This window comes from Leuciscus leuciscus (assembly GCF_965113295.1).
Source record: "Leuciscus leuciscus genome assembly, chromosome: 13".
NCBI classification, from domain to species: domain Eukaryota; kingdom Metazoa; phylum Chordata; class Actinopteri; order Cypriniformes; family Leuciscidae; genus Leuciscus; species Leuciscus leuciscus.
The window spans coordinates 29,705,333-29,719,135 of record NC_138737.1 but is presented as its reverse complement, the minus strand read 5'-3'; the positions used below and the strand labels follow the sequence as shown (position 1 = coordinate 29,719,135).

At 39.3% G+C, this 13,803-nt stretch overlaps 1 protein-coding gene across 1 annotated transcript in view; it reads right to left on the bottom strand.

Annotated features, from left to right (window-relative positions):
• Positions 1–13,803, bottom strand: part of espn (espin) — an 84,065-nt gene that overhangs the window by 47,704 nt on the left and 22,558 nt on the right. The window contains exons 6-8 of the mRNA XM_082189458.1: positions 9,122–9,253; positions 8,401–8,632; positions 6,486–6,757 (exon numbers count right to left, since the gene is read on the bottom strand). Coding sequence (XP_082045584.1) covers positions 6,486–6,757; positions 8,401–8,632; positions 9,122–9,253 — 636 coding nt within the window. The remainder of the gene's footprint in view (positions 1–6,485; positions 6,758–8,400; positions 8,633–9,121; positions 9,254–13,803) is intronic.

The window sequence follows — 13,803 nt, the reverse complement described above, 5'->3', positions numbered from 1 at the left end:
TCCCTAGGATACACTAAACATACAGGGACAATTTTTCTTCAAGAGACTATTCACCGTCTCTGCTCTATGGCCCAGTGGAAGAGATACTGTCTGAGAGGAGAGACAGGGATCAGGCAGAGGGTCATTCTGGGGGTCAGAAGTCATAGACAGGGTCTAACTGAAGGTTTCATTATGTTTGGTGGATAAAGTAGTAATGGATGCCACTGCAGTGTTGGGGAAAGTTACTTTTAAAAGTAATGGATTACAATATTGCTTTACTCCTTAAAAAGTACTAATTGCATTACTTAGTTACTTTTTATGGAAAATAATGAATCATGTTACTATTGTATTACGTTTTCTCACCTGGGTTGAGGTTGCTTGTTTGTTTTAGTTACTTTTAATGGAAAGTAATGCATAATGTTACTTTTGCGTTACGTTTTCTTGCGTTACAAGGTTGCTTGTTTGTTTTTTAATAACAAAAATAAAAACAAAAGTTCTATTTTGCCAAATGTAAAGACCCTTTCACACCAAACGTGAAATGAAAAAGCCTCAGGCTGAAGGAAATGCTAATTCACGTCTGTACACAGTAGAGGGCGCAGCTCAAACAATCCTTTCAACTGCGCTGCCGCAAGGAGAAGAAAGTTTGGTAACACTTACTGTAAAAGTATACAGTAATAAAGTACTTACAAACTATTAGTTTATAGTTAATTTAGTTAATATATTGTAGTCTCTACATTGTTAATATATTACAGTTTTTCTGAATTGCTAAAACACTAAATCCCATTCTTTGAACCAAATTCTTAAAAGCCTAAACCAATTTGTTGAATAAACCTGCATAAGTCTTTTTGCAAAACTCTAAACACTTCCTCACTCACTAAAACACAATTTGCACTGTGATGCATTTATGTTTCAAAATGCTAAACACAGGCAGACAAAAGTTAAACACAACTACAACACAGTTGTCATCGTTTACACACAACGACTGAAATTGTTCACACTTATTTCTAATGATGTGACCAAACCAACTGTTCAAAATACAAGTCAGTTCAGAGTGCCAAAATTTACTCAAAATGTTGCACTGAATGTTGATAAAAACAATGTAAGTTTAATGTACAGTATTTGAAAATATTTTAAGAAACACTGAAAATGATTGCAATAAAGGATAATAATCTATAATCTATAATTTATAATCTAATAAAGAATGGTTTAAAGCAAATTTAACATAGCTCAACATTTTCCCATTTTTTCCATGACCTAATCTAAAGTGAGAACTATTTACTATTAGTCATCATTACTCTACTCAACTATAACTCATTATAACCAAAGAACAATTCCTTTACTATGAGCTAATTAAACAATACTAATTGTGTTAAAGGTACAATCTGTAATTTTTTAGTCGCGAAGCTCTCTCCATCTCGAAAAAGCCATGCCGATATTGATCCTTGTTTTATTTCTCTGTTTGTCCCAAAGCCTGCTTGCCTCAGTTGATCTACGTTTACGTTTTTTGGGGGGGATTTTCTGTACTCGCCAATCAATAGTCGTGAACCATCACATGATGACTGAACGACACAACACCGGCGAGCGTGATATTGTCTCATAGATATGTATACATTGATAGCTCATTAGCGGCTTACGTATAGCGGCCCATTGAAACTGCCACTAATGAGTGATCTATGTATTATTCTATGATTTCTACAAGCGGAAACTGAGGATAGCGTGATTGATTATGCGATTGATATGCATATTATGTGACTGATATGCGACAATGATAAGGGACGAGCCAACATTTAAAAACTGGAATTTCTCTGGATTTACAAATCCTTAGGAACTTTTGGGATAATGTAAGTACACAACTGCATGAAATATATCACACTGTGCAAGTGGTTTAACTATAAACTAATAGTTTGTTAATGATTACTTTGTAACTGTATACTTATTATAAAGTATTACCGAAAGGGTATTGCTCAAGTAAGAGAAGAACCCTCTTGTGCAATAATAATAAAAAAGCAACACAAATGTGATGTTTATCTAAAGTAATTTTTTGCTTGGTTGAAGAATGGTTGAATTGGATTGTTAAAGGTGAGCAGCAAAGACAATGGTTTACAAAGTAAGATTAAATAAAACAATTTTTATTATTTAATATTTTTGCGGAATTTTCTGAGTTTGCATTTCACTGTTTTCCATTCATTTTGAGGAATACTGAATCTGTTTATGTGCAAGCGAGATGAGTAAGGCTTATATTTAGTCTAAAACTACAATCATAATATAAACTGAAATGTGTTGTGAAGCAAGCCAATGAAAATGAATAAAAATTACACTCAGACATTTTAAGTGTATAGTTAATTTTTGGAGCCTCAGAATACATATATTTATTGCATACTAAGAGAAGTGTTAAGTTCTGATGTTTTTTTTTTTATGAGTTAGTCCACCATAAGGTACAATGGTAATCATGAAAACAAGGTTTGATAGGAAGATACAAGCTATTACTTCAAATGCTTAGCAAACAGGCCAGACAACAAGTGCATTATCTGCTCTTCATATTCCAAAGATGCCATTAGTACAGTTGAATTCCCAGTAATGATCTGAGAATTTGTGTGTTGGGATGTGCTTGCATATCTGACAGTTTAATTAGTTAAATTAATGTCAAATATGTCATGCAATGCATCAATAGAGCCTTTGGGAGGTCAGCTTGGCTAATGGAAGCCCTCATTAACGAGAACACAAAAGTAGCATTGTATTTTTGTCTATACGAGTGTTTGAGTCCATATCGTGTATGTGCACCTGCTCTGGGCTTAGCCGCATTGTGTTTATTAGTGTGCTCAGGGTTGTGTGGTTTTTTTTAGCACAGATTGAAGTTTGTTGGCCAGGCAACAGAAGATGCACTGGTGGCCTGATTATCCAGCTTTCTAATGGCCGCTGTGCACCACTGTGTGCTATTTGTGACAAACCGCTGTGATTAAGTTTATGGATGATTAATTAGAACATATTGTGTTGCTTTACTGTCAAAGCTAACTGAGGTGTTATCTTACACCTACATTTGTATTTCATGCCAATTAAAAAAGGATGAGATTGTGGTAAGTGTGTGTTAATTAGATGTAAAATCCACAGGGAATGCTTTGCTATTATGGGCCTATACGCAGAATAACTAAAGCTCTGTGGAATATTTAGTTACACAAGACTCAGAAGGGATGCAACTAACTCGGCAAGCTGGTCTTTGTAATTAACTGAGCTGTATAATTATATCATATTGCTTGAATGCATTTATTTTAACTTTATAAGAGGTTAAGTCATTAACATCATAATAGTGAGTGAAATATTATTAAATATTATGGAATCTTTAGTTCTGTTCTACAACCTAGTGAGCTGAATATCTAGTCAACTCATGACTTTAAAGACAACATTATAAGGCCTTCACAACCCATTTTATTTCTGTATTGTTAAGTATTTTACAGAATGCACTTCGAAAAACTCCAAAAATAATTTTAGATGGAGGATGAATCAAGAGAAATGTAGATTATAAATATACATACATTTGATTCAAAACTTGAAAGTATTGCATTTTATTTAACAAATTACAATTATTACAAGTATTTCGTCCAAAATGTATGTGTGCTGTGTAATTTATGTACACTTCACATAGCGCTGTTTTGCGTGCCATGCAGAGTTGCCTATGTAAAGCATTTTAAATCAGTCTCCATTTTATTTGGGCTGCCTTTTGTGTTGTGGTACATGTTCATTTGCAGTTCTGTTCTGATTGTGAGCCTTACATGCATAAGAAACAATAAAATGTATGAGTCCTGTATATAAGCATATAGGATCATAGCTTTACTCACTCTTGTCCACTATTATACAGCAATTCATGTAAAGGCTTTTATTCTATACTGTCCATTAGTACAAATAACACTCTTTCATGTTCTATGAATAAACATTGTGACTCAGGACTTTAATCCTCATGGCTTCATATCTGTTTGATCAGCAGGAACACACTACAGATGATGACTCACTAGAGACCATGTGCGCAGCATTCAATGGATGAATTTTCAGTGTAGCTCTAGATTAAATAAACAATGATCTTATTTTTAAAAGGGTCATAAAATGCATTTTCAGATCTTATGTTGTGTTTCTGAACATTAGCTTATCAAGTTAAGTCAAATTCTTAAGTCAAGCCTTTCAGTTATAAGGGCTCATAAGCCAAATGCCTTTCTAAGTCAAAGAAGAGGAAAACGTCTAGGCTACCTATTGTTACCCCTGTTCCCTGAAGGAGGGAACAGAGATGTTACGTCAGTGACTGACTAATTGGGATCTCGCCTGAGAGATCATCTTCATCATCTTCGAGTGTCAACAGAACCGGCCAATGTACTTTGAACCCGTGCTGCGGGTATAAGAAACCGTGCAGTACTCACTCATTCAGGTTTTTCGCTGAGGAGCCGAGCCAGTGCCCGGCCGCTCAGCGGTGGACACAGGGATTGTGGCGATGGGACATAACGTCTTAGTTCCCTCCTTCAGGTTACAATAGGTAACTTACACGTTCCCATTCAGTCAGTCACTACGAGTTACTTCAGAGACTGATGAATTGGGAAATGAGCCAGGGAGGGGCTGTCGCGAGGAGCATGAGTTATGGGAATCAGGTCCGGATGAGCCAATACAGCGCAACCGGCAGGACCTGCTCCTGGTCCTACCTGACCTTGAACAGGGTCTGTGCGAGTAGGCTCACTGGGTGAAACGCATAATTGCGTAGACCCCGGGGCCAGCTGTGTACCAGTGCATCCATGCCGAGGGTCCCCTTAGTCAGCGAATAGAACAACTGGCAGTGGGACGTGTCCAGAGTGGCAAACAAGTCTACTGGAGCAGCTCCGAAGCGCCTCCAAATCAGCTGGATCACCTGGGGGTGGAGTCTCGACTCTCCCGGGAGTGTGAGTTGTCGTGAGAGCATGTCGGCTGCATGATTGAGCAAGCCCGGAATCTGAATGACAGGAGTGTAGACCAACTTGACGGTTGATGTACGCAATGGTCGATGTGTTGTCTATCCAGACCAGTACATGCTTGTCCCGCAGCCACAGTAGAAACCGGCAGAGGGCAAGGAATACTGCTAGCAACTCGAGGCAATAGATATGTCACTGGAGTCAAGGTACTGTCCACGAGCACGAGCCAGCATGCCTGTTGCATACGGCACCCCAGCCAGTGGTGGTGTCATCTGTTGAGACAACAACATGCTTTGACACTTGTTCTAGGGGGACTTGCCCATAGAAAGGCAAGGTCTGACCATGGGAAAGCTCGGCGACAGGTCAGAGTGATGATCCCCTGGACCCGGTCGTGTAGCCAGTGCTGAAGCGATCTCATATGAAGCAAACAGAGCGGCGTGACCGGCCGCGCCTGCGGATAATGCCATATGCCCCTGGAGCCTCTGAAATCGTTTCAGTGGAACTGCTGTCCTCTGCCTTTGAATGAATTCAAGCAGTTCAGCACTGACTGAGAATGCTCGTTCGTGAGACGAGCAGTCAGGTTGACCGAGTCCAACTCCATTTGAGACATGAAAGTAACGCATACTTACCTTCAGGTTGATCGCTGCAAACCAATCTTGGGAGCGAAAGCATTCGAGAAGGATTTTCTGCATAGCATTTTGAACGGAAGCTTGTGTAGGGCCCGATTCAAAACACGCAGATCCATGATTGGTCGTAACCAACCACTCTTCTTGGGTATTATGAAGTAGGGGCTGTAAAAACTGGAGGGACCGGCTCTATCGCATCCTTCACCAGTAGGACTGCGATCTCAGCACACAGAACAGGGACGTCTACTATAGCCACTGAGGTGAAACGAATGCCGCTGCACCCGGGGGGACGCCGGGCGAACTGGACCCCCCCCCCCAATACAGTAAAACTGCACATTTTAGAGTGGCCTTTTACTGTGGCCAGCCTAAGGCACACCTGTGCAATAATCATGCTGTCTAATCAGCATCTTGATATGCCACACCTGTGAGGTGGATTGATTATCTCGGCAAAGGAGAAGTGTTCACTAACACAGATTTAGATAGATTTGTGAACAATATTTGAGAGAAATAGGCCTTTTGTGTACATAGAAAAAGTCTTAGATCTTTGAGCTCATGAAAAATGGAGGCAAAAACAAAAGTGTTGCGTTTATAATTTTGTCCAGTGTATAAATATGTATACTTGCATATAGATGCCTTAACAGAGATGAACTAAAGTCACAAAAACAATTTTTTTAATTTATCCCTGTAAGATCAGTTACAGATTTTGAGAATGAGTCATTGGGAACTGAGGAGGACATTCTGAAAGTATATTAAGTATAGTATATGCGTAAAACATTAAACTCTTATATTTTATAAGATGAATTAACATGCAATTTTTAAAGATATTACAACAAGATCAATGTTTTGAAAACATATTTCCTTTAATTTTTTTTACTGGTTTACAAATTTTGCTTTGTAGTTTTAAAAAAGGGGATCCTAAAAGGAGGATGCGCAAACAACAAGAAAATGTATAGCATACCTCTTTTTTGACAACTTCATTCTCCACTCTACGAAGGTTCCTCTTCACCTTCAAGTATTCGGCGGACGCTTCCTCCTCAGGTGGTTTGGGTGGGGGGTAGGCAGGTGGGGGGGGTGGTATATGGGAGGAATCGGACGGAGGTGGGGGTGGGGGAAACGTTGGAGGGGGCGGCAGGTGTGCAGGTTCTTTTGCATTCTGGGAGCTTCCTGCTACATCAGGGTTCAGCATGTCCATATAGGTCTGCATGTCTGTAATGGTCGAATCTGCACCTCCTGCAATAAAACATGTTACTAATTGATTTAGTCAAACATCAAAAAATCTTATAGAGTAAATAAAATATAATATAGAGTAATGTAATATAAAAAAATATTACGTTATTACCATATTATATTTATAAAAATTATATTTTAATGTGATTTTTTTACAGGATAAATCTCTTATAAATATAGTCTTTTATATCTTGTCTCTAAATTGTTTGTATTCACTGCAGTTTTTTCTACTTTTACTCAGTTGGCTGGTGTGTTATTTTTCATTTATGTATTTATTATGTAATTTTTAAATTCTTTCTTTCTTTCTTGGATATTTTTATTTTAGCCACAGAAGTGAATGGCTAACTATGGTAACTGTAATTGTTTCCCTCAATACTAAACCACGCCCACCGAGGCAGAGCTATGGATACTACTAGGTTGAGAAAGATTTTAAATATCATGTAATATATTTTAATATGTAATATATTTTACTTATTATTATTCAATAATATTATTCATTTTCAGTTCTTGTTTAATAAACGTGTTCATTTTATTTATTTATTTTAGACTTGGGAGTATGTTACACTTGGAAAAACTCTTATTTATCTTATTTTAAAGATTAGCCAAATGCATTCTATATTTATGAAAGGTATCCACAGTGCTTACACCAACCTAATAATATTCACTATACCAATAATAGTCGAAAGTCTGGACACACCTCATTCTTAATTGTTACCATTGTTCGACATTTTAGAATAATAATCCTAATAAATAATCAAAACTATAAACACAAAATGTAAGTATGGGCATGTTGTAGTGGTGAAATTTTTTTAATAAATCAAAAGGTTTTATAAAAACATAAATTCAGTCAAGTGTGTCCAAACTTCTGACTGCTAGTGAAATCTATACCACTGTTGTCTACTGTTTCCAAATGTGTCCACTAGAGGACATTACTGGGAAGGCTCACAGCAGGTTTCCTGGACAATGCTATGGCAACATGGTTCTGAATGAGTTCTGCTTCAGTGAGCTCAGCTTTTCCCACCATTGTTAAGACAATGCTTCAATCATACTGCACTGAGCAAACATATGCGCAGTGAACATGGGGTTTTGTCATTTCAGAGGGAGTTCTATTCAAAACACAGGAATGCAGGAGATGTGAAGAGAACATTTTGTATCAAGTTAATGATATAAAATAAATGGTTCAAAAGGTTCAAAGTATCGGGTTGGTCGTTTTTTTTAAATGTTTTTGAAAGAAGTCCCATATGCTCACCCATATGCTCATTTGATCAAAAATACACAAAAAAAAAAAAAACTGTTTTCTATTTTAATATATTTTAAAATGTATTTTATTCCTGTGATGGCAAAGCTACATTTTCAGCATCATTACTCCAGTCTTTAGTGTCACATGATCCTTCAGAAATCATTATAATATGCTGATTTGGTTTTCAAGCATTTCTTATTGTTATCAATATTGAAAACTGTTGTGCTGCTTAATATAAAACCGTGATGCATTTTTTTCAGGATTCTTTGACGAGTAGAAAGTATAAAAGAACAGCATTTATTTGAGACAGAAATCATTTGTAACATTATAAATGTCTTTACTGTCACTTTTTACAGTGTAATATCAAATGACTGATATGTTGGCTATAAATGCATGTTTCTCTGACCTGTCGGTACTCTTGAGGGAGGCGTGCCACTCCTTTTCTCTCCAGTACTGGATTGGCTGGAGTTTGCAGAGTCGTAATTGGACAGCGAGCTGGAGGGCGAGCAGATGTCAAAGTGGGCTGCAGGGGGGGCTGGGGTGGGCAGGGTGGCGTTGGGAGAGGAGAGGCCTGAGTCAGGTTGCTTATACTCCAGATCTGCTGAAGGGTCCCGTGACAAGACTCTGTGTTCCACACTCTGAGATGAAAGCTAGTGTTATTGTTAGGCATAGATTAGTGGCACTTATTTGGCAGGTTGAGCTTAAAGATGCCTGTAACTGTTTAATGAACTCTTTGAGGGTGCTTAAAGGAATAAATTCCTTTTGATAAACAAAAGTTAATTACAGGCAGTAACAAATGAGATTGCAGCTGATGAGGTGGCAAGAAAACACATCACTACACTGGGGACATGCAATTATTCTCTACACACTCACAACAACCTACTTATAATGTATAGCCTACATGTACAATTAGAGGTGCACTTAGTTGTTCCTCATTAAAGTTTTACACATACAGAAACAGGCTAAAATGTTGTGCAATGTAAAATGTATTATTATTATTTAAAAAAATTGTAGTACTAAAAATGTAAACAGAAATATGTGAGCATATGTGATGAGATTTTAACATTTCTTTTGTTGTACATCCCTTGTTTAAGACTGTGTGTGGTTGTGTTTGTACTGTATCTCACCATGTTTTCGACAGTGCGGAGGTACTTGGCACACTGTTGATGCCCGTTGTATTCAGCTAGGTCTGCTGCTGAGAATCCATCCTGGTCCCGTAATCCCAGATCCACTCCATTCACTACCAGAATTTGACAGCACTACACAGAGAAAAACACATTTACATCAACACCCAGATAATCTGGGACTGCTTTATTAAATATATTTACTGCTGTCTGCTAAAGCAAGCATTACTACTCCTATTGCTCATTCTTAAAGGGATGGTTCGGAGTAAAATCAACCTAGGGTCCTTTGCACCATGACCTCAAGCCAAACACCCCCCCAGAAGCCTTTTTTTCCCTTGACTGAACATTATTAAAGTTAGAGCTTATTTAGAGAAATCAGCCAGGTGGCTTAGTGCAGGCACTAATGGATCCTATGATGTATACATCCTTATAGGGTAACTAAACCCTAAACCAACTTTTTTTAGTTAATGGTCTGTAAGAATGGGGCTTTATTAGTGCTGTTCATTGATTCAAGTAATTTTTTTGACATTTCGTGAGCTTAGAATTATAAGGTTCTATCTCCACTTTTGGTCAAAATTGAGTTTTTGACATAATATGATCCATTAGGTGTTTATTAATGCCTGTGTGGTGTTATTTTTGTAAAACAATATTTTGTTAGTAGTTATTAATCAAATAAAAAGGTTCCATCTCTCCATTGCCAGCTGGGATGTAAAAACTTTGATGCTCAATATCTCAGAACTACCCTAAACGGAGATAGAACCTTATAATTCTAAGCTCACGATTTGTGTTTAAAGTGTTTTAATTTGACAAAATATGGTGTAAAAACGTCTGAGTGCTGCTGCCCTCTTCAGGTTGAACAGTGGCTACTGCAGTTGAATTTTCCTATTGGAAGTTGTGGTACCCTCTGACATCAGAGGGTACCAGCTAACCACGCCCTTGCCTGCAGAGAGATATGTCACAGATGCACGCCCCCTCTCCACTGGGCTCTGCCTACTTTTCCAGCATTTTTCAAATATTGCCAGTGGGTGGAGTCAGGCTCTGACCAGGGGTTTAGTTACCCTTTAAGCATCGCTTTCTGCCAGGACTTTTACATGCTTTTCCCAAACCACTGAAGTGACCTCGACGTCCGGGTTAGCAGTAGCATGAGCCGTCAGGCAAGTGTTATTTAAATAAACTCCTGATGTACTTACAAACTTTCCAATGCCTCCTTTTATGAGTACATAACCTATTTGTACTACTGTATTAGTTTGGTACCATTCTGGGCATTATTAGTGGGGTAATTTACAAGATACATCATGGGATCCATTAGTGCCTGCACTAAGACACCTGGCTGATTTCTCTAAATAAGCTCTAACTTTAAAAATGTTCAACCAAGGGAAAAAAGGCCTCTGGGGGGTGTTTGGCTCGAGGTCATGGTGCAAAGGACCCTAGGTTGATTTTACTCCGAACCATCCCTTTAAGGTTAGGGATGTGAACAAACCCTTTTTTAAACTATGGAGCATAATCGGACATATATATTATACACAGAGTTTTGAGAAAATGTTGTTTAACTACATAATATATAATATTTTTGACTGATTAGATAATGCTTCCAACTATCAGTACTAGTCAAGTCACCTTCATTTATATAGCGCTTTTTACAATACAGATGGTTTCAAAGCAGCTTTACAGTGATAATAGGAACTTAATGGAACAAAGATTGTTTTAGTTGTACTGCAGCTCTAGAAGAAAGTCATTGTCCAGTTTAAGTACGTTTTTCATTAATTAATTTCCATTGTAAAAATCATTAGTTATTAACTTAGGGTTATTAACTTTTCAACTGAAAACAGATAACTTTTAATTCGTTCTGGCCATTAATTTACATGACAACAGTGGCCTGAGAACGCAAATTTTGAAGTAGGTTTCAAAGTGCAAGTTTTTGAAACCAAGTTTTGAAAACGATACCATCATCATCACCGTGTAAACTTCAAAAACGTGAATCTTTGAAAACGGTGATGGCATGCACATACGTATTTCGTGTTTAGTCTATAGTTATGCGTGTTTGAATGCGTATAAGCGTGGGCACATAGTCTTTCTTTACAAAGTGACATTGCATTGTCTGGCATGCATAATGCAGCGTTTTTAGTCGTTTCCGCAGATCCATGTGAACGGGAATCATTTTGAGAATGTTTTTATCTGTACAGAGGGAAAGTGAAGGGGAGGAGGCCCGAGGAGGCCTTTGCAGGGGATAGTCTAGTTAACACGGTCTCTGCTGACACTTCAGGGCTGCGTTGTGGTTGTGTCTAGGCATAGGTCCTTCATCTGATCTGGATTCTACAGTACTACTATCTATCAATACTTCTATCGATACATAGTACTCAGCTGAGTATTACACAGCCTCTTACACAGAATTGTGCACATATTTTTGCCTAAACATCATCAGTTAAAAGAGTGTGTGCTCTTCCTGTAGGGTGTGAATGTTTGTCTGTTGACATTTGAGAGTTTGAGAAAGACAGTTGAGTAAAGTATAAGTGGTTTTAAAATATATGCAGTAAAAGAGTTATTTTAATGACAGCTGTCATGTGTTTAGCCCTCAGGTGGAAAACAAGAGACAATACTCTGACTGTTTCTGTGCCTCACTTTTTCTGTCAACTACCCTCAGACGGATCATGTTACAACGAATAGTATACCGTGCTTCTGTGCAAACTTCAATGCTTTCTGCAACCTGCTTTACAATAATCTCATATAAGTTATGACATAAAAACACTTTTCTTTTACTTAATTTTAATTTTAATTAAATCTTTTACTAATTCTTTATTAAGAATGTATTTATTTTAATAATAATAAATTGTTATTTTAAAGGTTCCTAATTTTGTTTTGGAAGCCTCCTCAATTGTCACAACTTGATGTGGTCAACAAAAAAACACAGGATCACAGGAAATAGAAATACAAGAACAAAATGAAAACTAACAAGTGCACTAACAAATCCTTCTGAAAGCCACATCCCTGCAACACAAACAGTCCAACTGTGTACGGTGGAGGGGGGTTCTTGGAGGTGGATGAGTAGCTGGCGATGTACAGGGAACTGGAGAAGCCGTCAAAGGGGGGGTGGACCCCTGATGGACATTTCAGGCAGTGGCCGGGGGCCGACTGACGAATGCATAGCCAGAAGAGGTGGAGACCCAGGTGGAGCTGAGGGTGCGATGTTCCTGGGCGATATCGCAGGCCCAGAAGTCCAAGGCCTGAGGACCAAGGTGGAGACGGGAGCCCGGAAGACCGGAGTGAAAACATAGAAGGAGCTGGAGGGAAGGAGGAGCCCAGCAAAGCCGAAGAGGTGGAGGGCTGAGGCACAGCCGGAGGCCCGGAAGTCTGCGATGGAACCAGAACGACGAGTGACCAAGGTGGAGCCGGAAGGGCAAGGGACCCCGATGGGGCCCTAGGGATGACGGATCACAGTATAGCCGATGGAGCACAGAGCCAAGGCAGAGCCGACAGGCTGACAGGCCAAGGTGGAGTCATGAGCCTAGAGGCCCGAGGTGCAGCCTGGTGATCAGCAGTGGGGGAGGAGCAAAGGAGCAAAGCAGGTGAGTCCAGGGATGTGGACTGTGCAAGCGGAAAGGATAAGAACAACAGGATGGACAGGATATATGGAGGGACTGGGTTAGGATTGAGTGGAATGGGTTGAGAAAGAGAGAATTCAGGGGTGGGGACATAAGTGGGAGCTGGTTCCATGGTCCGAAAGATAATGAGCCAGTGCTCCTTCTCTGGTTCTGAGGAGGACTGCTCAAACGGCGCTGACACCTGGGTGGACCTATTGACACGCTCTGGCCTTGGGACGGATCTGGCGATTGGCTCTGGCTCCAGGACAAATTCTGTGGCTGGCTCTGTCTCTGTCTCACTCTGGGCTGAGAAGATGAGTCCCATCTGGAACGGTCAGAGAGATGGCTGGTGGAGGCTGTACTGGTTCCGGGGAGTCGGAGATGATAGTGTATTCCTCAACGGCTCCATCGATGAGGGAGGATCCTCATACCCACAAGGCATAATTGATGAAATCGGCGAAGGGGCTGTGATCCTCCCTAAACAGCAGTATCTGGCCAAGAATGTCATCTGGTCCGCTCCAGAAGATGTATTAGAGTGTCTCATCATCCCAGCATGCCTTTTGGTATAGTCCTAGAAATTGCTCCACATATTCCTCCAAAGAGCGTTCATTCTGAAATAAATAGTTTATAGCAATCCCCTTATTTCTTCTTTTTTAAGGTCAACTTGTTGTGGTAAGCAATCACGCACAAAAAAAGAATTTAAGTTAAATCGTCTTTTAATAATCAAACTAAACGCGTAGGAGAAATGTGGAGAATCACAGGAGTAATCATTCATCAAATCCACAAACGAAACAGACGAGAACCGAAAAAGACAAATAAAAACTTGGGCTGCCCCCTAATAGTTGACTAAATGTTAGTAGACTAGAAGAGGCTTAGTCGACCAAAATTATATTAGTTGGTTAGTTGCAGGACAAAAAATCTTGTGGTGAAGTCACACAGTCTGTGAGGGACAGAGAGTTAACGGCGGGGTCTGGCGGGCCACATTATCTCAGATTAAACAATTTGAATGGTTGGTTGCTCTAAATTTGTACCACAATGACTCTGTTATCATATGTTGCATTTAGTTGCATGCATCATATGTTGAATGGCAAGAGAGATGTAAGAAAC